At 42.0% G+C, this 27,698-nt stretch overlaps 1 protein-coding gene across 1 annotated transcript in view; it reads right to left on the bottom strand.

The window, feature by feature from the left end:
- The window catches only part of LOC121272136 (fibrillin-1-like), a 639,088-nt gene that overhangs the window by 253,614 nt on the left and 357,776 nt on the right, over positions 1-27,698 (bottom strand). Inside the window, exons 17-18 of the mRNA XM_041178628.1 lie at positions 7,999-8,052; positions 7,676-7,801 (exon numbers count right to left, since the gene is read on the bottom strand). Of these exons, the coding sequence (XP_041034562.1) occupies positions 7,676-7,801; positions 7,999-8,052 (180 nt within the window). The remainder of the gene's footprint in view (positions 1-7,675; positions 7,802-7,998; positions 8,053-27,698) is intronic.

Genomic DNA, 27,698 nt, shown 5'->3' with positions numbered 1-27,698 from the left:
AACTGGAAAAGGCTTGAGATCCAACAGGTTTTAAGCAAGTACAAAGGCAGGGAAAAGTAGGTGGGGGAGGAACAACAAAAGAGAAAGTCTGAGATAGGGTGGAAAACAGAAAAGGTTAAGTAACAAAAGGGATGGTGGTGCAAGGCAAAAGATGATGATAATGGGACAAGTAAAGAAATATATGATGGATCTAGAGGAAGTGTAATTGGAAAAGCAGTATCATTACCAAAAGCTTCAAAAAATGGGGCAGAAGTTAGATGTGAAATTGTTTTGGATTCTGTGTAAAGTGTTGAAGGTGAAGAAGTGTCCAAATGAAGGATGGGATGCTGTTCCTCATCTTACATTGAGCTTTATTGGAAATAGGGAATTGGAAAGTGGTCACTCAATCTGCATTTGGGCTCCCCAAAATGGGGAGACCACATCATGTGCAATGAAAACAGTATGGCAAATTGAAAGTAGTACAGTTAAATTGCTGTTTCTCTCAGAAGGAGTATCTGAGGTCCTGGACAATGAGAAGGAAGGAAGTAAACAGACAGTAATTGCATCTCCTGAGCTTGAGTGAAAGGGGAAGGGAGGTGAAAATGCATTTGGTGGTGGTGACATCATGCAGGCGGTGGTGGAAATAGAGATAATTCACTAAAGAATGATCCACCAGGTGAATCAATGTCCTTCTTTAACTAGTGCCTTGATACCTTCCATTTTTACCTAAACAGGCACAGCTTCACTAAGGTCATATCTGAAAGACTAGAGTTCTTATAGACTTTCTTTTCAATGCTGTTCCTCCCTTTTCTGATAGTGCAGTCTATTGTCTGGGGTACCAACAGCTCTCTGGAATATTGTGCAAGTGACCATTCTTAAATGTGAGCTTATACAGGTTATTCAACCATAGATCATTACTACCAAGCTGCTCTTTTCTAACATCCATGCATTGTTTCAGATCAGAGTAAATAACTCTGTTAAAATTGTGAAGAGTCAGTGAAAGATAGGGACAGGATGAGAAGGGCTTTCCCTTTCCCCCCCACATTTACCCTCGTACCACTGAAACCTCTTTGCATGGGGGGTGGTGGAATAGTGATATTGTCACTGGATTGTGATCCAGAGACCCAGGGTAATGTTCTGGGGACCTGGGTTCAAATCCCACCATGGCAGATGGAATTTGAATTCAATAAAAATCTGGAATTAAAAGTCTGATGATGACCATGAAATCATTGCCAATTGTTGTAAAAATTCATCTGGTTCACTAATGCCCTTTAGGGAAGGAGGTCTGCTGTCCTTACCTGGTCTGGCCTATATGTGACTCCAGACCCACAGCAATATGCTGGACTCTTAAATGCCCTCTGAACAAGGGCAATTAGGCAATTAAATGTCATGAGATAATGGTTTGCACCTTGGTGGTCAACTCTGTGTAAAGACAGTGGGCTCAGAAAATGCAGGATTTGCTGGCCTCTGTTTACTCTAGGCCCTCTTCTCAGTCAGTTGAGCTTTTAGTTTCTCCTCGCCTCTTCTAATGGCCCTCCAAACAGTCAGCCTCCAGAAGTCATGGCCATCAGCAACTGGCTCCCAGTTGTCTGTGTCTATGTCCAGCATCATCATATCTCATATGCACAAGATCTGTTTTGAATTTATTCATTCATGGGATGTGGCCATTGCTGGCTAGATCAGCACTTATTGCCCATCACTAATTGCCCTTGAGAAGGTTGTGGTGAGCTGCCTTGTTGAACCTCTGCAGTCCATGTGTCGTATAAGCACCCTCGGTGCTGTTAGGAAGAGTTTTGACCCAACGACAGTGAAGGAATGGTGATATAGTTCTCAATCAGGATAGTGTGCAGCTTGGAGGGGAACTTGAAATTGGTGGTGTTCCTACGCATCTGCTGCCTTTGTCCTTCTAGGTGGTGGAGTTTGTGGGTTTGGAAGTTACTGTTGAAGGAACCTTGATGAGTTGCTGAAGTGTATCTAATAGATCATACACACTGCTGGCACTGAACCAGCTGAAGATGGTTGCAAATACGTTGGTGGCGGAGGGAGTAAATGTTTAAGGTGGTGGATGGGGTGCCAATCCCAATCCTGAATGGTGTTGAGCTTCTTGAGTGTTGTTGGAGATGTATTCTAACCAAGTGGAGAGTGTTCCACCACACTCCTGACTTGTGCCTTGTGGACAGGTTTTGGGGAGTCGGGAGGTGAGGTACTTGCCACGCAATTCCCAGCCTCTGACCTGCTCTCGCAGTCATTGTATTTATATAGCTGGTCCAGTTCAGTCCCTGATAAATGGTAACTCCAAGATTGTTGATAGTGGGGGATTCAGTGATGGTAATGCCATTGAATGTTAAGGGGAGATAGTTAGATTCTCTCCTGTTGGAGAAGGTCATTGCCTGGCCTTGTGTGGCATGAATGTTACTTGCCACTTATCAGCCCAAGTCTGAATATTGTCCAGGTCTTACTGTGTATGGACACCGACTGCTTCAGTATCTGAGGAGTCACAAATGAAACTGAAGATTGTGCAATCATCAGTGAATATCCCCACTCCTGATGTGATGATGGAGGGAAGGTCATTGATGAAGCAGCTGTAGCTTGTTGGGCCTAGGACAGTACCCTGAAGAATATCTGCAGCAATATTCTGGGGCTTAGATGATTGACCTCTAACAACCACAACCATCTTCCTTTGTGCTAGGTTTGACTCCAACCAGAGTCATGTTTGGACTAAGGCTGTAATGAGGTCAGGAGCTGAGCGACCCTAGCAGAATGCAACCTGTCAGTGAGCAGGTTATTGCTGTGTAAGTGCCACTTGATAACACTGTTGACGACACCTTACATCACTTTGCTGATGATTGGGAGTAGACTGATGGGACGGTGATTAGCTGGGTTGGACTTGTCCTGCTTTTTGTGGACAGGACACATCTGGGCAGTTTTTCACATTGACAGGGAGATGCCAGTGTTGTAGCTGTATTGGAACAGTTTGGCTAGGGGCATGGCTAGTTCTGGAGCCCAAGTTCTCAGGACTATCACCAGAATGTTGTCAGGTCCCAAAGCCTTTGCAGCATCCAGTGCCTTTAGCCATTTCTTCATATCATGTGGAGTTAATTGAATTGGCTGATGACTGGCTTTTGTGATGCTGGGAACCTTAGAAGGAGGCACAGATGAAGTACTTACTTGGCACTTCAAGCTGAAGATGGTTGCAAGTGCTTCAGCCTTGTCTTTTGAACTGATGTGCTGGGCTTCCCCATCATTGAGATGGGGATATTTATGGAGCCACCCCCTCCAGTTAATTGTTTAATTGTCCACCACCATTCACAACTGGATGTTACATGACTGCAGAGCTTAGATTAGTTATGGGATCGCTTAGATCTGTCTATCGCATGCTGCTTCTGCTGTTTGGCATGCAAGTAGTCCTGTGTTGCAGCTTCACCAGGTTGACACCTCATTTTTAGGTATGCCTGATGCATCTCCTAGCATGCCTTCCTGTACACATCATTGAACCAGGGTTGATTCTCCAGCTTGATGTAATGGTAGAGTGGGGGATATGCCGTGCCATGAGGTTACAGATTGTGTTCGAATACAATTTTGCCACTGCTGATGGCCCACAGTGCCTCATGTATGCCCAGTTTTGACCTAATTCTATTTGAAATGTATCCCATCTAGCATGGGGGTAGTACCACACAATGCAATGCACTATATCCTCAACGTGAAGGAGGGACTTCATCTCCACATGGCCTGTGGGGTGGTCACTCCTACCAATAATGTCACGGACAGATACATCAGCGACAGGGTAGATTGGCGATGATGAGGTCAAGTATGTTTTTCCCTCTTGTTGGTTCCCTCACCACTTGCCGTAGACCCAGTCTAGCACCTATGTCCTTTAGGGCTCAGTCAGCTTGGTCAGCAGTGGTGTTACTGAGCCACTCTTGGTGAAAGTTCATGTAACAAAGGCATGAACATTAAGCAGATTATGACCCAGTGGCCAGTTCATCATGCAGATGGTCTTTGGCCACTTAGCCATCATTCAGCTCATGCATATGGCCAAGGCAGTGCAGATTTTGTTGGTTTAGTAGAGAGTCTGCTGATGGAATTATTACGCCCCAGATTTTCCAGGTTGGAGACCTTGTCCTACCAAGAGATTCCAAAGATACATCTGAGACAGTGAAGGTGGGAACCATTTAGCCTTTTCTCCTGCCTGGCATATATTGTCCAGGTCTCACTACTATAAAAGAGTAGCAGAGTGTATTAAGGACGCAGGCTTGACAGACTCACAGTTTGGTATTCTTGGTCAGGCTGCTGCTGTTCCACATTGTTTTATTCAACCCGGACATAACAGCTTCAACTTTTGGAATCTGTTTGTTGATTTCAGCATCACATAAACTTGTTTGTGATTGTGGAGACTAGATATCTGAAGCTATCAGAACTTCCAGCATCACATTATCTGATCTCAGCATGACAGTATCTTTCCATTTTTTGCTAAAGGTGTTCCTATATATAAAATGCCTCGATCCATTCAGTATTTTTCTGCTCTTGCATCCGATATGTTGAGTGCACTGTATTGTAAATGGTTTCTCAAAGTACGTTTCATTTTGCTTCTGCACTTTGTGTGGGAATGCTGAAGAATGCCTGTTCAATTGAGTCAAGGAGTTCTTATCCGAGTAGGCAGTTTAGCTGAAGTTGATACGTGAGTAGCCTTTCTGCTTTGAATAAAAAAAGCTTCAAGGGTTGCAACCTAACCCTGGGAGTGATCTGTATCGCAGTCAGCAACATGGTAGCTGTGTGTGTTGAGAATGCTGCTGAAAGTATCATGTCTGGCGATGATCAGGTCCATCTGGTGCTAATGTCCTGATCTTGATTGTCTCCAGGAAACCTTGTGACTTGGTTTGCTCTGAAATAAAATGTTAGTTACACAAAACTCGCAGCAGCAGCAAAGCTCAAGTGGTTTCTGTCTGTTCTCATTTATTTTTCTCATACCATGATGCCCAAGGCAGGAGAGCCATGCCTCATGGCCTGTGCCCATTCTTGCGTTGAAATCCCCCAATAGGAAAATGTGTTCTGACTTAAGGAACCCACTGATAGCAGTGTCAAGCTTCTCATAGAACTGGCCTTTGTAGCGGAACACAGTGTTGGAACAGAGATACTCATTTTCCACCAGTTAAGACACTCCTTACAACTTCCCTCTTTGACTAAGCTTTTCTTCATTTGGTGTAATGTTTCCTTATGTGGCTTGGTATAACATTTATAATGCTCTTGGGTAGCCCCTTGGGACGTTTTATTACATTATAAGTGCTAAATAAATATACGTTGTTGTTGTTAGCTGGCCCTGTTTCAGTTGACAGGTGGATAGAGAGAACATGCTCTGAAACATTTTGGGTGGTGGGGGTGGGGCGTGTGCACTTTCATCAAGAGCAGCGGTTTCCTGAAGCGAAGCCTACACCCTGTTCATGCTTTTCCTCTGAACTCTTCCCCTGCCAGATGAACGTAATGTTTTCCTCTGTAATTCACTCTCGGCGATTCTTGTCTTTGTCGGGAGGCTATATTACTGTTCAGCCTATCAAGTTCCATGTCGATCACAGCTATCTTGTGTACATTATTAACCGGCTGTAAATCGTCTGTCGGTCTCATGCGCATAGTCCTGACATTTTTGCTTGCCATTCGAAGAGTTGGCATCTTCTTTCATTTGTTTGCCTGATGGAATGAATGTGCTCCACTAGTTGAGTATAGATGCTAAGGTCTAAGCATCCATTGAAGCAGGTGGACTGTGGCAGGTCAGCAACTTACTAATTTGAGGCTGTCTGACTTGAGGTGGGTGGTGGCTGACCAGTGTGACAAGTTGATCCTTCACACTGCTGGAAACAGCCCCTAGAATTTGTTTTCTACAGAAATCAAGTTAGACTGATCACTTTGAGCAAGAAAATATTACAGGATAGGACATTGAGGGGTAAGAGGAAGTAAGCTAAGAAAATAGCCAGTTGTCCCGTAGCCTACCGAAACCCACCACAGACAAGGAGGAAGACATGAAATGTTAACAATGCTGACTACATTTAACTTGTACCTTATGTACGTGCAGATAAATGTTAAAATGAAATTGTAAGCTTTGTGTGAAAACCAGGAAAGTGTTCTTGGAGAACAAAAACAGAATTACCTGGAAAAACTCAGCAGGTCTGGCAGCATCGGCGGAGAAGAAAAGAGTTGACGTTTCGAGTCCTCATGACCCTTCGACAGAACTTGGAGCATAGCCAGAATAAAATGAACTTTGTGTGCGATTAATTATATAAGTATGGTGGCCAGATTGTTTTTTTAACTTCCCTGTTCTTTGTATTCTATGTCTCATAGGCTGTTGATTGTGATCTAATTTTATGCAACATGTCTTGTAAACTGTCTGTCTTTATAAAACTGTCTGTCTTGCATCTGATGTAATTACTTAGTTAACTTACCGTTTACCTGACATATTGTGAGATATAAATGCGTGCACTGATAACGGTTGATGTATAACTACCTGATTGTTACATGGTTACAACTCAGATAAAAAGGATCAGATGTTGACTCATGGAATGAATAGTACATTGTTAGAAGAGATAAGGGACAATAAAGAAATTGTATGGGTAAGCTAAATCAATTATAAGAGAATAAAGAAGGGCAAGTTAATGAGATCACTCAAGTTAATAGGATTACTGTGTGAATATGCTGGAACCACTGTATAAATACTGCTTGTTGAACACTAACTTCGAGTAGATCCATTGTGATCTGCTCCCAATGGTCATTGTATGGTTCAGCACTTAATAAATCATACTCTTTCCTGAAGTAATGTGCATTTGCTGTATTTATTCTTTGACAGCTTGTACCTGCTGTTTTCCATATTGTGTCAATGCTCTGCACAAGACTGGAGTATCCTCTCCAGGGTACAAGTCTGGGCTGCCCAAACATCAGGGTCCAACCTCCACCCCGCCGAATGGATCCAAAGGAATGTAGAGCACTACTTTTAGCACTAACTTGGCTGCAGGACTTGCTGGAAAGTTGACATATTTAGACATTAGTCCGCCTTTGGGCTCCACTCCAGATTTTTTTGGCAGGGTTTACACCCTTAGCCTTCAACTCTCCCAAGGTACCCCCAAGGCAATGGAGCTATGGCTGAAAGTTTGGTTTGAGTGCCTCACTTTGGTGGGTCTTCACACTGCATTTCTGAGAATCAAACTTCCTCCGAGCTCCTCAGAAGCTTTAACCTGGGGTCATGAGGGACCCAGTTTCTGTAAGTTATCACAAGGAGGATGGGCAGAAGACTTGCTATGTACTGACAGGGCAAGGCTTACACATTTAGCTCTCCTTTTTGCATTGATGCTAGCCAGCAGTGTGGGCTGAAAATAAGAAGCAAGCAAGCACACAAACGTGGGAAGCACACTAACTTTCTTCACCCACACACTAGACCCATCATAATGACCTGAAACCAGGGCAATGAAATTAAAAGTTCAGAAATAAATGAGAGAAAAATACTTTAATATTTAAATGCCAAATTGTAAACTATGTATTTCTATCATTCTTTGGGTTATGGTTATATAAGTGAAGTTGGCTAATTTTAGCTCTTACTAAGTGAAAGCATAGAACTTCATCGATATAGAAGAATCAAGATCAATACATACACTAACTGACATTTTAATTTAATAACTTTGACTGAATTTCTAGTGTCCACTTTTAATATACATACCAATACATTTTTTCCCAGATATGTCAACTTCGTAACCAGAATTGCAAACACATCGGTAACTGCCACGAGTGTTCTCACACACTCCATTAGGACAAATATCAGGATCCAATGCACATTCGTTGATGTCTGTGAAAACAAAGGATTTATCACAAGAGAACTTGCTTTATTTTTACAAGAATAAATTAACCTTAATGCTGTCAGAAGATAATAAAGTAAATAAAGTATAACACAAAAATTTACATTTTTCATACATTGAGTATTATAGTATAGTTTATATGAATAAATGTTTTTCTTTAATAGGAGTTAATTTATTGAACAGTTACCTCTCCCATCACTTGTTATACCAGGTCCACTACTGCAAAGTGCATGATATTCAGCTGTGGGAAAATAAGAAAAATCTTATATTTTCTAGACAAGCATATGCACAGTTACGTTACCTTCCAGGACAAAATGGCATATCCAAACATTGAATTAAGTTCCTATTACTTTGCCTAACACACCTCAACTTCAAATTCCAAACAGCCCCCCTCCGTCTCCTGTACTACTGTGATATTCCCATTTCCTACACAAGCTGTCCTCTAGTTTCACTGGGTGAAACAACCAAATTTTATTGAGACCTTGGGATTTTTGTGTTGTGGACCTATTGCTTTCGAAAAATAAGTCAAAATTCCCAAACTCATTTCACATTTGGCGATTACAACTGAGAGATAGAGAAGTCTTTTAGCTCACCAAATTGAGCTGGAGGAATTTGAGGAAGTAAAAGGAAAGCACAATAGCCTATTGAATGATTTAAGTCAACTTGTTGCCTTTAAAAAAGGGAAATTAATAATGCATTGCATTATTACAAATATTACAAATAATTGAAGGGATAAGATACAACAAAACTTTGACAATGCCCTCACAGAAAAATATGGGTGAGGATAAATAGCAAGTAAAGCAAACATGTATCAAAAGAGTGAAAACAATGGTCATTTACCCTTTAAGATATTATAATGGGCTGGATTTTGCCACCAGAGCATTTGTCCATGACTTTTTATGAGATTTTTCATAGTAAGTGCCTGCCATCCAATGATCTAAAAAGAGCAGTGCCCTCTACAGAGCATCTAGAGCCTGACTAAACAGAGCAAACAACTGCCTTAACCAATCAGATTGAAGAACCGTTAATGAGCTGCACATGATCTGATTCAGGAAGGCTTAGTTAGAATATTTAACTCAATGTTAAATTGAAAACAGAAAATGAAATACACAGAATTGCATTGAATATACGGCTCAGAAATAATTTATTTTGCTCAACTGATCCCATGCCAGTATTGATGCTCCACACGAACCTCCTCTCCTACCCCACTTGATTTAATCCCTTCAGCACAACTTACTATTCTTTTCTTCTTTCTGTTTACTCTAGCCTCTCCGTAATGGATCTCTATGCTATTTGCCTCCAACAACAATTTGTATTTACATAGCATCTTTGACATAATAGAACATCCCAAGGCACTTCATAGGAGAATTATAAAGCAAAGTTTTACACTGAACCATGTAAAGCGACATTAAGACTGATGATCAACAGATTGGTTAAAGAGATAGATTTAATACAAACATAGGAAATAAAAATAGGAGTCGGCCATTCGGCCCCTTGAACCTGCTCTACCTTTGATAAAATCACGGCTAATCTGATTATGGCCCTTGCTTTCCTATAACTTTTGACTTCCTTAGAGGAGGAAAGAAAGGTGGACAAGTTTAGGGAGGAACTTTCAGATCTTAGGGCTTGGGCAGTTAAAGGCACAAAACTAATGGTGAAGTAATTAAAATGAAGAGGCCAGAAAAATATGAGCACAGATATCTCAGAGAGTTATGGGGCTAGTTACAGAGGGTTGAGGCAATGGAGGGATTGAAAACAAGCATGAGAATTTTAAAATCAAGGCATTTTTTGATTGGCAGTCAATGCCAGTCAGTGAGCATAATAGTGACTGGTAGACAGGACTTGGTGTAAATTAAGGGACAGGGAATGCAGAGTTTTGTAAGACCTCAAGTTTATAGAAGGTAGAATGTAGGAGGTTGACCAGAAGTGAGCTGGATAGTCATTTGAGCCATAGAAAAGTTACGGCACAGAAAGAAGCCATTCATCCCATTGTGTCTGTGCCAGCTGAAAAATAAAAAATAAAAAAAACTAGCCATCCATTCTAATCCCACCTTTCAGTACCTGGTCTGCACCTTGCAGGTTACAGCACTTCAGGTGCTGAAACAGGTACCTTTTAAATGAATTGAGGGTTTCTGCCTCCAACACCAAACCAGGCATCGAATTTCAGACAACCACCACCTTCTGGATGAAGAAGTTTTTGCTCATGTCCCCTCTAATCCATCTACCAATCATCTTAAATCTGTGCCCCCTGGTAATTGACTTCTCCGCTAGGGGAAACAGGTTTTTCCTGTCTAGTCTATCCAGACCCCTCATAATCTTGTACACCTCAATCAGGTCACTCCTCAGCCTCATCTGTTCCAAGGAAAACAACCCTAGCCTATCCAATCATTCTTCATAGCTGCAATTTTCAAGCCCTGGCAACATTCTTGTAAATCTCCTCTGTACTCTCTCCAGAGCAATTATGTCCTTCTTGTAATGTGGCGACCAGAGCTGGACACAAAATTCCAGCTGTGGCCTAACCAACATTTTATGCAGTTCGAACATTACGACCCTGCTTTTGTATTCTATGGCCAGAATTTTATGCCCGACCCGAATGGGTGTGAAATTGCGCGAGATGACATTGGGCGAGCGTCCCAATGTCATTGCGCACTTGTACAATATTTCGCTCGACGGGTGCGCGCAAAAGTCAGAAGAGCGCCTGCCAACAATCAAGAGGGTAATTAAGCCCATTAATGGCCCAATTGTCAGCGATTGTTCATGGCCCGTCCAACCTTATGGTTGGCGGATGGGCCAACTGGCCAGGCGGGCTTTATATTTTTGATGAATCCTCATCCAAGGGCAGGATGAAATCTCTGTTAGGATTTAAAATTAAAATAAATATCTGGGGACATTTTTTTTATGAGGTCTGTTTTCAAGTGCTTGATTGTGCTGCATGGACATTTTTTGCAGAGTTTTTGGGCTTTGTTATATTATTTGGAGGTCTGCAGCTCCCTGAGACATCTGTCTACCTTTAGGGAGCTCACTGGAGCGCTCACTAGCACCCGTGGTGACTTTGGCACCCACCCTCTTCCCACCCGCAACAGCAGTGCTGAGCCTTTCTCCAGGCGCGTTTCATGCTGGCTGGTCGTTAATTGGCTAATCAGCATAAGGTCACGGTTGGGGGCTGATCACAGGCGGAAGCGGATTTTGCGTCTGCTTCTGGACTCGTCGATCGCTTGCGCCCAACAGTGCAAAATTCCAGCCGATAATTCATCCAATAAAGGAAAGCATTCCATATGCTTTCTTTCCCACCTTATCCATCTGTCTTACCACCTTCAGGGATCTGTGGACATGCACTTCAACGTCTCTCGCTTCCGCTTTCCCTCTCAATATCTTCCCAGCTATTGTGTATCCCCTTGCTTTGTTTGCCCTCCCCAAATGCATCACCTTACACTTCTCTGGATCGAATTCCATTTGCCACTTTTCCACCCACTCAACCAAACTATTGATATAATTCTGGAGCTGACAGCTATCCTCTTCACAACCAACTACACGGCCAATTTTTGTGTCATCTGCAAATTTCCCAATCATGCTTCCCACATTTAAGTTCAAATAGTTGATATGTACCAAAGGATCCAACACTGAGCCCTGTGGAAAGTCACTGCAAATTACTTTCCATTCATATCAACATCCATTGACCATTACCATTTGTTTGCTGTTGCTGATCCAATTTTGGATCCAACTTGCCACATTTCCCTGTATCCCATGGGCTTTCACTTTTCTGCCATGTGGGACCTTGTAAAATGTCTTACTAAAATCCATGTAGGAAACTTCTACTGCATTACCCTCAATTCTTCTTACTTCCTCAAAAAATTCTATTAAATTAATAAGACACAACATTCCCCTAACAAAACCATGTTTGACTCTCCCTGATTAATCTGTTCCTTTCTAAGAGACAGTTTTTCCTGTGTCTCAGAATTGGTTCTAATAAATTGCCCAACACCGAAGTCAGACTGACTAGCCTATAATTATGTGGCCTATCTCTTGCACCCTTTTTAAATAACAGTACAACATTTACAGACCTCCAATCCTCCAGTACCTTGCCTATTACTAGCGAAGATGGGAAAATGATCTGCAGAGAATCCACTATTTCCTCCCTGGCTTCCTTTTTCAGCTAGGGATACAATCTACCTGGCCCTAGTGATTTATCCATCTTTAAGGATGACAGTCCCTCTAGTACAACCTCTCACATTATGCTTATTGTATCTCATTTTCAAAACCTCCTCTTTAACTAGAATGTCTGCATCATCCCTCTCTGTGAAGACAGAGACAAAGTACTCATCAAGAACCCTGCCCACATTTTCTGCATCCACGCATAAGTTGCCATGTACATCCCTAGAAATCCCTATCCTTTCCTTAGTTATCCTCTTGCTCTTAATGTACTGATAAAACATCCTTGGTTTTTCCTTGATTTTACCTGCCAATATACTTTCATATCCTCTCTTTGCTTTCCTAGTTTCCTTTGTTTATTTCACCCATGTACTTTATATACTCCTCTAGGCTTTCTACAGTATTAGATATTTTGTGACTGTCATAAGCTTTTTTTTTCTGCTTTATCTTACTCTGTATACTTCTGGATAGCCAGAGGGCGCTAGATTTGGCAGTACCACCCTTTGTCTTTGTGGGAACATGTTTACACTGTACCTGTAGAATCTCACTTTTGAATGCCTCCCACTGATTTGTCGCTGATTTTCCTTCAGTAGCCATATCCAATCCACTTTCGCCAGATCAATTCTCAGCTTCATAAAATTTATCTTCCCCCAACTTAGAACTTAGAATCGGCCGGCCGGCTTCTACCTCCTACCCAAAATCCACAAACAGGACTGTCCCGGCAGACTGATTGTGTCAGCCTGTTCCTGTCCCATGGAACTCATTTCTTGCTATCTTGACTCCATTCTCTCTCCCCTTGTCCAGTCCCTTCCCACCTACATCTGTGATTCCTCTGACACCCTACATCACATCAACAATTTCCAGTTCCCTGGCCCCAGCCGCCTCTTCACCATGGACGTCCAATCCCTCTACACCTCCATCTCCTACCGGAATGGTCTGATGGCACTCCGCTTCTTCCTCGAACAGAGGCCCGAACAATCCCCATCTACCACTACTCTCTTCCGTCTGGCTGAACTTGTTTTCACACTGAACAATTTCTCCTTAAATTCCTCTCACTTTCTCCAAAAAAAAAAGATGTGGCTATGGGTACCTGCATGGGCCCCAGTTATGCCTGTCTCTTTATGGGGTATGTGGAACATTCCTTGTTCCAGTCCTACTCCGGCCCCCTCCCACAACTCTTTCTCCAGTACATGGATGATTACTTCGGTGCTGCTTCATGCTCTCGTCTGGACGTGGAAAAAAGGATTAATTTTGCTTCCAATTTCCACCCCTCCGTCATTTTCACATGGTCCTTCTCTGACACTTCCCTTCCCTTCCATGACCTCTCTGTCTCAATCTCTGGTGGTAGACTGTCCACCAATATTCATTACAAGCCTACCAACTCCCACAGCTACCTCGACTACAGGTCCTCACACCCCACTTCCTGTAAGGTCTCCATCCCATTCTCTCAGTTCCTTCGCCTCCGTCACATCTGTTCTGATGATGCCACTTTCAAAAACAGTTCCTTTGACACGCTTTCCTTCTTCCTTAACCGAGGTTTCCCACCCACGACGGTTGACAGGGCCCTCAACCGTGTCCGGCCCATCTCCAACGCATCCGCCCTCACACCTTCCTCTCCCTCCCAGAACCATGATGGGGTCCCCCTTGTCCTCACTTATCACCCCACCAGCCTCCGCATTCAAAGGATCGATCTCTGCCATTTCCGCCAACTCCAGCATGATGCCACCACCAAACATATCTTCCCTTCAGCCCCCGGCGGCATTCCGCAAGGATCATTCCCTCTGGGACACCCTGGTCTACTCCTCCATCACCCCCTACATTTCAGCCGCCTCCCAGGCACCTTCCCATACAACCGCAGAAGGTGCAACACCCCTTTACTTCCCCTCTCCTCACTGTCCAAGGGCCCAAACACTCCTTTCAAGTGAAGCAGCATTTCACTTGCACTTCCCTCAACTTAGTCTACTGCATTCATTGTCCCCAATGTGGTTTCCTCTACATTGGAGAGAACAAACACAGAACACCTTCGGTCTGTCCGCAAGCATGACCCACACCTCCCTGTCGCTTGCCATTTCAACACTCCACCCTGGTCTCATGCCCACACATCCGTTCATGGCATTGTTCCAATGAAGCTCAACGCAAACTGGAGGAACGGCACCTCATCTTCCGACTAGACACTTTACAACCTTCCGGACTGAATATTGAGTTCAACAATTTTAGATCATGAACTCTCTCCTCCATCTCCACCCTCTTTCCGATCCCCCCTTTTTCCCCAATAATTTATATAGATTTTTCTTTTTCCACCTATTTCCATTATTTTTAAATGTATTTCCATCCACTGTTTTATCTCTACCTTTTAGCCTATTTCGATCCCTTCCCTTCACCCCACCCCACCCCCGCTAGGGCTATCTGTACCTTGCTTGTCCTGCTTTCTACCCTTAATTAGCACATTCCTTAGATAATATCACCACCTGCAACACCTCTTTGTCCTTTTGTCTATGACTTCTTTTGGCTATCTCCACCTATCACTAGCCCTCTATCCAGCTCTACCTGTATCACCGACCCCCTTTAAACCAGCTTATATTTCACCTCTTTTCTATTTTAACTTAGTTCTGTTAAAGAGTCATACGGACTCGAAATGTTAACTGCGTTCCTCTCCGCAGATGCTGCCAGACCTGCTGAGTTTTCCCAGGTATTTTTATTTTTGTTTTAGAATTTTTACTCTTGTTCTATCTTTGTCCTTGTCCATAATGATGCTAAATCTAACTGTATTATGGTCACTATCTCCAAATTGGTTTCACGTATTACTTTATCCACTTGCCCTGCTTCATTTTCTAAGACTAAATCTAGAACTGTGCTCCCTCTCATTGGGTGTTACGTCTGGCTAAAGCGTTCTCTCGAATGCAGTTCAAACCTTTTTGGTCCTCTGTGCCTTTCATACTGTTCAGATCCCAGTTGATACTAAGGTAGTTGAAGTCTCCAACTATTATTGCCCTATTGTTTTTGCACCCAGAAATTTGTCTACATATTTGCTTTTCTATCTCCCGCTCATTATTTGAGATTATACAGTACACTCCTAGCACTGTAGCACTCCCATTTTTTATTTTTTGAGCTCAACCCATATGGCCTCATTTGATGATTCATTTAGTATATCATCCCTCCTCACAGCTGTAATTGATTCCTTAATCATTAATGCTACACCCCTACCTTTTTTATTTCCCTCTCTATCCTGCCTGAAGACTCTATATCCAGGGATGTTGAGCTGCCATTTTTTGTTAGAGCAATGATATCATGTTGCCATGTGTCAATCTGTGCCCCCAGCCCACTGGCTTTATTTGCTATGCTCCTTGCATTTTTTAACACTGCCAAAGTCCTGTGCTGTACATGTTTTAATCTTTGCTCTGTCCCTTGTTCAGAGTCACTCACTAATTTTCTGTCTCCTGTTCCCTGCTCTGCATCTGTCCTTCTCAAACTGCCCTTTGGTTCCCAACCTCTGCCAATCTCTGCAAACCCTCCCCAACTGCTCTAGCAAACCTCCCTGTGAGGATTTTCTTCTCGGTCCTGTTCAGGTGTAGGCTTGTACAGATCCCACCTCCCCCAGGAACAGTCTCAATGCTTCAATAATCTGATGCCCTCCCTCCTAAGCCAACTTTCTAGCCCAGTGTTCAATCGCTTAATTTTCCTATTTCTATGCTCACTAGCATGTGGGACTGGGAGTAATCCTGAGATTACTGCTTTAAAGGTCCTGCCATTTAATCTCCTTCCTAGCTCCTTAAAATTAGTTTTCAGGACTTCATCTCCTTTCCTACCTACCTAAGTCATTGGTACCAATGTGGACATGACCTCTGGCTGTTCACCCTCCCCCAGAAGAACGTTCCGCAGCTGCTCCATAACGTCTTTGACCCTGGTAGCAGGGAGGCAACATACCATCCTGGAGTCTATGGCCACAGAAACGCCTGTCTGTTCCCCATACCAACAAATCCCCTATTATTACTGCTCTTCCTTTCTTCTTCCCTTCTGTACAGCTAGGCCACCCATGACTGTGCTCCTCTGAGGGACCAATGCCCTCACCAGTATCCAAAATGGAAAACCGACTAGTGAGCAGGACCATATGGGACATATACTACCTGCCTGGTCCTCTTGGACTGCCTGATGCTCATCCATTCCTTTTCTGCCTCTGGGCTCCTAAGCTGCTTTATGACCACCTCTCTGAATGTGTTATCCATGTAGCTCTCAGCCTCGTGGATGCGCTACAGTGACTCCAGCTTCTGCTTGAGCTCCAAAATCTGAAGCTCAAGTTTTCGCAGCTAGTGACAATTACTCACATGTGGTCATCTAGGTCACTGGGAGCATCCAAAACTTCCCACATACGACAGGATGCACATTCTACACAACCGAGCTGCCCTGCCATGCCTAAACTTTACTTCACTTACTGATGCTGACTGCCTCTGGGTCTTCCTTTCTGCCATTCTTCCAACTGATGCTGACTGTCTCAGGATCTTCCTTTTTGCCGCTCTTCTAACTGATGCTGACTGCCTCTGGATCTTCCTTTCCTCCACTACCACCGCTTTGGAAGTACAGAACTTGAGTATTGCTGAAAAAAGAGACATACTATGAAAGCTTTTTGTCTTACACTCATTAGGACGGCTATGCATGATAAACCAATAGTAAAGGGAATAACAATTTATACTGCATGAGAAGAGAATGCTGATTGGTTGGCAAGTGGACTCTGATTGGCAGAGGCGTTGCCATAGAGAATGCGTGCAGCTGTTCTCTGCTGTATAAAATGTTATTTCCTTCACTATTGGTTAATCTTGCATAGCTGTCCTGATGAATGCAAGACAAAAATCTTTGATAGTATGTCTCAGCAATACTGAGTTGGAATATTCAATTCTAGAGTTAACAAAGAATGAATCAGTCTTCCAGCAGCAGAGATGGGGTAAGGCAGGGGAGCAGCTGGCCAATGTAACAGAGGTAGAAATAGGTGTTCTTAGTAATGCCATATGTGGTTGGAAGCTTGTCTTGGGGTCAGATATGCCACCAAGGTTATGAACAGTCTTTCAGTCTCAGTCAGGGAGAGGGTGTAAGATTTTGATAATACTACTAATTTTTAGGGTGCATTGTTGGATTGAAGTAACATCTATGGATTTTATTTTTAGCCTTTTTTTTAAATAGTTCAGTTTGAATTTCTGCTAGTAAGGACACTTCACAGGATGACAGCTGTTGCTTGTGAGAAATTACACTTAATGGATATAAATTGCCTGAGAGTCTGAGTTTGAGCAGTTGTACGTTGTCTTAATTGTACTGTGGGTAATTAAGAGTCTTTTTATCAGCTTTGCATGAATGGCTGAAAGGGAGCTTACTTAGGATGACACTACCTTTAAACAAAACATAGGCATTGATTTAACTGGCTAACCATGTTTGTAGGGCAAAGCAATTGTATTAGAGGGAAGCTTTCTTTCAGTTTTGACATTATGGTAGGAAGTGTTATTAACATTTGCTCTTATTGGCTTTATTATTTGTGTATCTTGGGTTAAAATATATTGAAGAGGATGTGACATTCTGTATCTGAAGGAAATGTGTAATTTGTTCACAATGAAATGTAAACTCTGGGGCCCCAGGGAACAAGGGATGGACATTTTTCTTCAGGTCTACATGACTTTGCTTACAGAGGTGGAGTGGTACCAGGTGACCCACACCCTAAACCAATGAAAGAGTAGCGAAAAGTGGAGATAACATTTGGAAAATTGGAGTCTTTGTTGGTAGTTTTACCATGGCTTCTATGGCATGATTCTTCTGAGACACAGTTTGATATCATTTCAGAGACAGAAGAAGAGAAAGACATTGATTGTGCTGGCAATGCTCAAGGAATCCTGGAAACATGAGTGATGTTTAATGAATTCTATTTGATTCATAAATACTAGCTATTCATACCTTGTTAGGTCAAGCACAACTGAGGACCCTAGTGTTCAAAATTAAGAACTCAGAACTTAGAGATTTTAATTAGAAGGGTTTTTTTATCTTGAAACCCCAAAATCGTACAATTGGTGCCCAATGTGGGGCCTGACATTGAGAAAGGCTAAAACTGAATGACTGGCAATGAATTTAAGTGGGGACCTTGGTCTAATTTGACTGATCGACTCTTTAGATTCAGGGAAGGGAACCCATAAGGGGAGCACTGGACATAAGTCCACTAGGCCAGTGAATAAGATGTAATTTGAAATACGACGTAACAATTTGGACAGAAGCATAGGAGTAATGTCAGAGGATAAGAGGAAATATTTAGTGTTTTTAACTTTCCAGGAAAAGCTGCACATGACGTGCAAAGTTGAAGAAGTCAAGGAATTACTGAGTGTATGTGCTACCTGCTTAGACTTCAAAGTGAGAATCCTTTTGGAGGGTGTTCATTCAGAGCAGAGTAGAGCAAAAAGAGTTAACGGTTCACTAAATGCTTAAATTTATCAATTATATAGCTGTAGCTATTTATGTGTACAAAGAGAATGTGAAAGATATAAATTTGAGGTTGAAGAAAATGGTTAGGAGAAATTATGTTGGGAGACTCACAGGAAAGCTAAAATGCTGTGTGAAAAGGAAAACTTGTGTTTGAGTAAATTTCTGTTGGTGCAATTTTTATTTCAGTCCTGCTTGATTTTTTATTGATAAGTCAGTGTCTAGTGTGTGTCACTGAATTAAATTAGTTAATCGTCTGTAGTCTGGCTCTGTTAGTTGTCCTAATTTTTGTGCTGTTTAATGTGTGCATGTAGTTGCATTTTAAATTGGTGTAAGCGAGGAAGAGGATATATTACAATAAAATGATAGAGATGGATATTTAAGTTGTTAAATCAATTGTTTTGTTCTGGCAGGAGAGGAGTGCTTCCAGGGAAATGATGGGTAATGACACTCTGGGGCAAAGAAAATGTGAGCTTTGTCAATTTGGTTTTCCTTCTAAGTAAACCTCAAAGGCCCCCTATGGCAGTGAAAGGCTGTTGTTTAGTTTACAAACTTTTGGAATAGAAAGTTTTCTTGTGAGAATTCATCTTTCTCTTTTAGTTTTACTTACAGTGTTTGAAGAAAGAAGAATCAAGACTGCTGACTGACTCTATTTCCTTTGTTTTCTTTGAAAAGCACATGCTATTATATTTTGATTTCAGTTTTAAATTGTTAAGATTGAATGAAAGCAAAGCCAAATACTGCGGAAATGTGTGCAAATATTGAAAGCTTCCAATGTGTGTGTTTGTGTAATAAAGAACTTATGTGGATTTTTTTTTGCATGAGTTTCAAGTTTTAAATTTTTTTTCTAAACTGATTTTTGTGGTAGTAGTTTCTACACTGAGTTAAAAAATGAGAATTGTGAGCTGGATTGAAAGTGTAATTTAAAACATGATAAATGTTTTAAATTATTTAATCTCGAGTTATGGTTGCTGACCACAATCACTGTTGGAGCATATTTATGATGATAACATTTGGGAACTTTACTTTAAATACAATTCTCATAAAAAAAAGGGGATTTATTTTAAGGTCAAAGAATATTAATGGGCATTTGGAAATAGTAGTTTGGGGTTGGAATATATCTCGGGTGCTCTTAATTTAAACTGTCAAAAGAAAATCTAAAACTTGGAATTTGGAAGAGCAGTTTAAAGTTTTGCTTTGTTTAAGGAGCAACTATGTGGTTCTTTGCCCTCACTTCTTTTTAAAAAAAGGTGAGGCGGTGATGTAATTTTGTCCAGTTGAAAACTTTTGTTCCATCCCTTTTTAAAACTAACAGAAATTTAACTATTTACGCTTAGCAATTTAGCTCACCACACATCTAGGTTGCTGAATAAAAATTTATATATATTGGAGATTATGAATTTTAAGTTTTTAATTGACAGATGTATGTAGATCAAATTAACTAATTTGGCTTTAAGCCAAATAGGCCTCGAGTACTTTCTTTTTTAAAATAGGTGGACCATGCGATTACAGAAAACAAGCAATTCTAGCAGCTTCAAGAATTTAAGATTGTTTATCACAGCATAGTGATAATTGGGACTAAAGGCTTTGCTTTCTTTAAAAAAGAGTTGGCCTAAAGTCATTCAGACTCATTTGTTATGATGTTATTTTTTGAGCTAACGGGGAGAAGTAGTAATGGGACATTTGGAAAGACAAAATGCAATCCATCAGAGTCAGCATGGTTTTATGAAGAGTAAATCGTGTTTGACTAATTTGCTAGAGCTCTTTGAAGACGTGACAAGCAAAGTGGATAATGGGGATCCTGTAGGAGTGGTATATCTGGACTTCCAGAAGGCCTTTGATAAGGTGCCGCACAAAAGTTTAATACACAAGATAAGTTCACATGGAGTTAAGGGTAATATATTAGCTTGGATAGAGGATTGGCTAACCAACAGAAAGCAGAGTCTGGATAAATGGGTCTTTTTCTAGATGGCAAGCTGTAACTAGTGGGGTGCCACAGGGTTCGGTCCTTGGGCCCCAACTATTTACGATCTATATTAATGACTTGGATTCCGGGGGAGAAGGTACTATAGCTAAATTTGCAGATGACACCAAAATAGGTGGGAAACTAAGTTGTAATGAAGAAATAAAAAATTCACAAATGGATATGGACAGGTTAGGTGAATGGGCCAAAATTTGGCAGATGGAGTTTAACGTGGATAAGTGTGAGGCTATCCATTTTGGTCGGAAGAATAAAAAGGCGACTTATTATTTAAATGGAGAGAAACTTCAGAATGCTTCAGTTGCAGAGAGATCTGGGTGTCCTCGTGCATGAATTGCTGAAAGCTAGTATGCAGGTACAGCAGGTAATAAGGAAGGCAAATGGAATTTTGGCATTTATTGCTAAAAGAATAGAGCATAAAAATAGGGTAGTGTTGTTACAACTGTACAAGACATTGGTGAGACAGCACCTGGAGTACTGTGCACAGTTTTGGTCCCCTTACTTGAAGAAGGATATAGTTGCACTGGAGGCAGTTCAGAGGAGGTTCACTAGATTGATTCCAGAGATGCGGGGCTTGTCTTATGAGGAGAGGTTGAGCAGTTTAGGCCTATGCTCGCTAGAATTTAGAAGGATGAGAGGAGATCTAATTGAGGTTTATAAGATGCTAAAGGAGATAGACAAAGTAGACGTGGTGCGGATGTTTCCCCTTCTGGGGCTCTCTCGAATGAGAGGCCATAGTTTTAGGATAAGGGGTGGCAGATTTAAATCAGAGATACATAATAATTACTTTTCTCAAAGGGTCGTGAATCTGTGAATTCACTACCTCAGAGTGCAGTGAATGCCAGGATGCTGAATAAATTTAAGGAGGAGATTTTTAATTAGTAATGGGTTGAAAGGTTATAGGCCAAAATGAGATCAGCCATGATGGTAAAGAATGGCGAGGCAGGCTTGTAGGGCTGAATTGCCTACTCCTGCTCCTAGTTCTTATGTTCTCCCGGTTGGGGGGTTTCGGTGGAAGCGCAGCCGATTGCCACCCGCGATCGGCTGCGTGCTGCCATTTTATGTAGGAGGGCCCGGCATGACGCACGCCCAGAAGTGCTGAGTGCTCCCTGTGCAGGCGGGGGGGAAGTAGACTGAGTCAGGGCCTGCACTCTTTTGTGCATGTGTGCCTCAGGGATATCAGTTTGAAATGTAAAAATTTAAATAAAGGGGAAAAAAAAATTTCAATGCATGTTCACTCATGTGACAGTGTCTATAACATGTCAATGAATTTTTTTGAAAATTTTAGTTAAAATTTAAAAACCCTCATGAAACCTCATCCCACTTGTGGATGAGGTTTCATGATAAATGGAAAGGCCACCTGGGCTCTTTGCCTGCTCACCAGGTTTGACGAGCAGTTCAGTTTATTAGTTTATTTGCTGTTTAAGTAGCCTTAATAGGCTTTTGACAGTTCGGTGGGTGCGCAGCCGACTCCAGTGTGCACTTGCCCAACTCAAGATCTGAATGACGCGCCGTGATGTCGGGACGCATGCCTGACGTCACCGCGTGTCATTTTACGCATCGGCGAGCGGGCCCCGCTCCTGCTTGCTGACCTGAAGACTCTGCCCAAAGTGTTTGTAATTGGTTGTAATCAACTTCTATACCAACTGTAGGCACTACTGTTTCTGATAACTTGATTTTAAAACCACCATGTCTGGTTGTGATTGCTCCTGATTTTGAATTGATATGCTATTCCATGCACTTAAAGGGAAAGTTACCTGAAGTTTAAAGGGATAAATACATTTTAATTTTTGAAAAATAAATTGTAATAGAAAGACAGCATGGGCGGTTTCTGAGTATCAGGGAAGAAGTTTATTGTTGTCTGAACAGAGATAAGTTGAATATATTCTCAGCCTATGGTGTCACTATTTGAATTTGGGATAATTTAGGTGAAAGCAATATTTATCTTTTGGTAGATTATCTATAACAAGTAAAATGTTATCTCAGGTAACACATGCGAACATGTATAATCTGTTCTTTTAATTCTATGTACTGATATGCCAATAGTTTAGGAACTATTAACACTCTTGTAGAAGGATAAGGAATGTTATATGCTTATAAGTGAGGGGATCTGCAGGTGGGAAGTGTGTATTAAATCTGGAGAGTATCAAAAAAGTTGCAACAGATAATAGGATTTTCCATCATCAGTTACCTGTGGTTATGGAACGGGAACCGAAATTTTAGGAGGATAAAAGGTAAAATTTGTGCAGATCATGCTACTCATGAACTAGGAAAAAGAATGGTCAAGGACAATGGAGGAGTTTCTTCCACAATATGCATGTGTAAAGGTGGGGTAAAAATTGGTTGAGCTACCTTTTATTAAGGTATTTGAGCTTTAAGGGGACATAGTTTCTGTTTTAAACTAACTTAGATCATGCTAATAGGAGACAAAATTTTGGGCCCTGACTATTGGGAATTTAGAATTACAATGACAGCTGAGACATTGAGACAAAGAAAAAGAAATGTAAGGAATTAAATGAATAAAAAAGACATGTTAAGTGGCCGTATGACCTTTCTTCAGAGCTAAAGAGAAGTAGAGTTGTGATGGATTTTATACTGTTTAAGAGGGTTGGAGCAGGTGGAGCGAAATAGAAGGTCAGGGATAAGTGGGAGCTAAGGAGAAATTTGTATAAAATCCATCACATTCCTACTTCTCTTTAGCTCTGAAGAAGAGTTGTATGGACTTGAACTTTAACTCTGATTCTCTCCACAGATGCTACCAGACTTGCTGAGTTCTTCCAGAATTTTCTGTTTTTATTTAAGATTTCCAGAATCCACAGTATTTTGTTTTTAAAACACATTGACACATACTCTCTAAAGAAGCTGATTTAACGATGATTGGTTAGAGGGAATAAAACAAAATAAAATGAATTTGTGTAAGGCAACTGAAGGGATAGGAAAATAATAGTACGGAATATCCACAAGATAGATTCAAAGGAAGAACTGTAGAATTGAGAACAGAAATTAGGTTTTAGAACAGATTGGAAAGAGATTGTGAAGAGTTATAGAAAAGATTATTATCTTTAAGGGTAAAAGACAGGTACCTAAGGGCTTGTTCATTTATCAATTCGCTATAAATGTTTGTATATTTAAGGGTTTAGCACGGGTCTAACTAGTATAACATGTCTGGGAAACAATTGTCACACTGGAAAAGTAATCAAAGAATTTGTTATTTCTGGTTAGCAAATATCCCTTGCATGCGAAGGTTTTAAGGCACTAGCTTCCACAACTAAAGTCTTAGTCAAAAACAAAAATACCTGGAAAAACTCAGCAGGTCTGGCAGCATCTGCGGAGGGGAGCACAGTTAATGTTTCGAGTCCGTATGACTCTTCAACAGAACTAAGGAAAAATAGAAAAGAGGTGAAATATAAGCTAGTTTAAGGGGAGGGGGGGGGGGGGGGGGGGGGGGGAGAGAGGGTGGGACAAGAAGAGCTGGATAGAGGGCCAGTGATCGGTGGAGATAACCAAAAGATGTCACAGACAAAAGGACAAAGAGGTGTTGAAGGTGGTGATGTTATCTGAGGAATGTGCTAATTAAGGGTAGAAAGCAGGACGAGCAAGGTACAGATAGCCCTTGTGGGGGTGGGGTAGGGGGAAGCGATCGAAATAGGCTAAAAGGTAGAGATAAAACAATGGATGGAAATACATTTAAAAATAATGAAAATAGGTGGGAAAAGAAAAATCTATATAAATTATTGGAAAAAACAAAGAGGGGGAAATTTGGAAAGGGGGTGGGGATGGAGGAGAGAGTTCATGATCTATAGTTGTTGAACTCAATATTCAGTCCAGAAGGCTGTAAAGTGCCTAGTTGGAAGATGAGGTGCTGTTCCTCCAGTTTGCGTTGAACTTCACTGGAACAATGCAGCAAGCCAAGGACAGACATGTGGGCATGAGAGCAGGGTGGAGTGTTGAAATGGCAAGCGACAGGGAGGTCTGGGTCATGCTTGCGGACAGACCGAAGGTGCTCTGCAAAGCAGTCACCCAGTCTACGTTTGGTCTCTCCATTGTAGAGGAAACCACAATGGGAGCAACGAATGCAGTAGACTAAGTTGAGGGAAGTGCAAGTGAAATGCTGCTTCACTTGAAAGGAGTGTTTAGGCCTTTGGACGGTGAGGAGAGGGGAAGTAAAGGGGCAGGCATTGCATCTTCTGTGGTTGCATGGGAAGGTGCCATGGGAGGGGGTTGAGGTGTAGTTTGGTGGTGGCATCATGCTGGAGTTGGCGGAAATGGCGGAGGATGATCCTTTGAATGCGGAGGCTGATGGGGTGAAAAGTGAGATGGGCCGGACACGGTTGAGGGCCCTGTCAACCACCATGGGTGGAAAACCTCGGTTAAGGAAGGAGGAGGACATGTCAGAGGAACTGTTTTTGAAAGTGGCATCATCAGAACAGATGCCACAAAGGCGAAGGAACTGAGAGAATGGGATGGAATCCTTACAGGAAGCGGGATGTGAAGAGCTGTATTCGAGGTAGCTGTGGGAGTCGGTAGGCTTGGAATGGATATTAGTGGACAGTCTTTCACCAGAAATTGAGACAGAGAGGTCAAGGAAGGGAAGGGAAGTGTCAGAGATGGACCATGTGAAGATGATGGAGGGATGGAAATTGGAAGCAAAATTAATAAATTTATCCAGGTCCAGACGAGAGCATGAAGCAGCACTGAAGTAATCATCGATGTACCAGAGAAAGAGTTGTGGGAGGGGGCTGGAGTAGGACTGGAACAAGGAATATTCCACATACCCCATAAAGAGACAGGCATAGCTGGGGCCCATCTCCCGCGCATCCGCCCTCACATCTTCTTCTCCCTCCCAGAAACATGATAGGGTCCCCCTTGTCCTCACTTAGCACCCCACCAGCCTCTGCATTCAAAGGATCATCCTCTGCCATTTTCTCCAACTCCAGCATGATGCCATCACCAAACATATCTTCCCTTCACCCCCCCCGGTGGCATTCCGCAGGGATAGTTCCCTCCGGGATATCCTGGTCTACTTCTCCATCACCCCCTACACCTCAACCCCCTCCCACGACACCTTCCCATGCAACCGCAGAAGATGCAACACCTGTCCCTTTACTTCCCCTCTCCTCACCGTCCAAGGGCCTAAACACTCCTTTCAAGTGAAGCAGCATTTCACTTGCACTTTCCTCAACACTGGGTGACTGCTTTGCAGAACACCTTCGGTCTGTCCGCATGACCCAGACCTCCCTGTCGCTTGCCATTTCAACACTCCACCCTGCTCTCATGCCCACATGTCTGTCCTTGGCTTGTTGCATTGTTCCAGTGAAGCTCAACGCAAACTGGAGGAACAGCACCTCATCTTCCAACTAGGCACTTTACAGCCTTCCAGACTGAATATTGAGTTCAACAATTTTAGATCATGAACTCTCTCCTCCATCCCCACCCCCTTTCCGATTTTCCCCCTCCTTTTTGTTTTTTTCAATAATTTATATAGATTTTTCTTTTCCCACCTTTTTCCATTATTTTTAAATGTATTTCCATCCATTGTTTTATCTCTACCTTTTAGCCTATTTCGATCGCTTCCCCCTACCCCACCCCCACAAGGGCTATCTGTACCTTGCTCGTCCTGCTTTCTACCCTTAATTAGCACATTCCTCAGATAATATCACCACCTTCAACACCTCTTTGACCTTTTGTCTGTGACATCTTTTGGTTATCTCCAACGATCACTGGCCCTCTATCCAGCTCTTCTTGTCCCATCACCCCCCCACCCCCAACTTAAACTAGCTTATATTTCATCTCTTTTCTATTTTTCCTTAGTTCTGTTGAAGAGTCATACGGACTCGAAACATTAACTGTGCTCCTCTCCGCAGATGCTGCCAGACCTGCTGAGTTTTTCCAGGTATTTTTGTTATTGTTTTAGATTTCCAGCATCCACAGTTTTTCGCTTTCATCTTAAAGTCTTGGTCAATCTGACTGACTTATAGCAAAGTTTTTAGTACTGCCCTAGTTTAGCACAGGGAGGTCTAACACGATGTTTCAGTACTAATGTAAAGAATTGGATATTTCCAACAAACATTCAATTTTAAGTGGATACTGTGAAGTTAAATATAGGTTAAGCGAGGAACCAGTGTCAGTACACTTTCTTCCTTGAGGTGGGGACTGTTAAGATTTTGATAATGCTACTAATTTTTAGGGTTTATTGTTGAACGGAAGTAACATCTATGAATTGTATTTTTAACCATTTTTTAGATAGTTCAGTTTGAATTTCTGCTAGTCGGGACATTTTACAGGATGGCAGCTGTTGCTTGTATGAAACTACACTTAATGGATTTATGACTTTAAGTTGCCTGAGAGTCTGGGTTGGAGCAGTTGTATGTTGTCTTAATTGTATTGTGGGCAACTAGAGTCTTCATCAGCTTTGAAGAAATAGCTGAAAGGTAGCTCACTTAGGATGACACAATCTTTATTGATTTAATTGATTAATCATATTTGTAAGGCAGAGCATCTGTTTTAGGGGGAAAACTTTTATTTCTGTTTTGACATAATGGTAGGAAGTGCTATTAACATGTGTTCTTAATGGCTTTAGTATCTGTGGGACTTGGGTTAAAATATGTTGAAGAGGGTGTGACATTGTTTGTAACTTCTGTATCTAAAGGAAATGTGTCATTTGTTCACAATGAAACGTAAACTCTGGGGCCCTAGGGAACAAGGGATGGACATTTCTCTTCAGTCTACATGACCCTTGTTACAGAGGTGGGGTGACACTAGATGACCCAAATCCTTAGCCAATGAGAAGTGGGTATAAAGTTGGAAAATTGAGTGTTTGTTACCATAGCTTTACCATGGCTTCTGTGGTATGATTCCTCTGAGACACAGCTCAATATCACTTCAGAGACAGAAGAGAAAGACACTGATTATGCTGGCAATGCTCAAGGAATCCCAGGAACTTGAGGGATGAGGGACTTCCATGTTGTCTTCACTGTGGTGAAGCAGAACTCGGTGTCATCTGCGCACATGTGAAAACTTACCCTGCATTTTTAGATGATGTCACCGAGGAGTAGCATGTAGATGAAAAAATAAGAGGAGGTCAAGGATACATCCTTGGAAGACACTAGAAGTAACAGTGCGAACAGGCAAAGGAGCCATTACAAGTGATACTTTGGCGATGATTAGATGGAAAAGAATGGAACCAGGCACATGCAGTCCCACCCAGCTGGATGACAGTGGAATGACATGAAAACCAATAGTGTGGTAAGCTGTGTCAAAGGCTGCTGGCAGATTGAGAAGAATGAGTTAGGATAGTTTATCTTTGCCAA

The sequence above is a fragment of the Carcharodon carcharias genome, chromosome 32 (assembly GCF_017639515.1).
Source record: "Carcharodon carcharias isolate sCarCar2 chromosome 32, sCarCar2.pri, whole genome shotgun sequence".
Taxonomy (NCBI): Eukaryota; Metazoa; Chordata; class Chondrichthyes; order Lamniformes; family Lamnidae; genus Carcharodon; species Carcharodon carcharias.
Note: the sequence above shows the minus strand (reverse complement) of the source record. Positions and strands in the feature narration are given on the sequence as shown.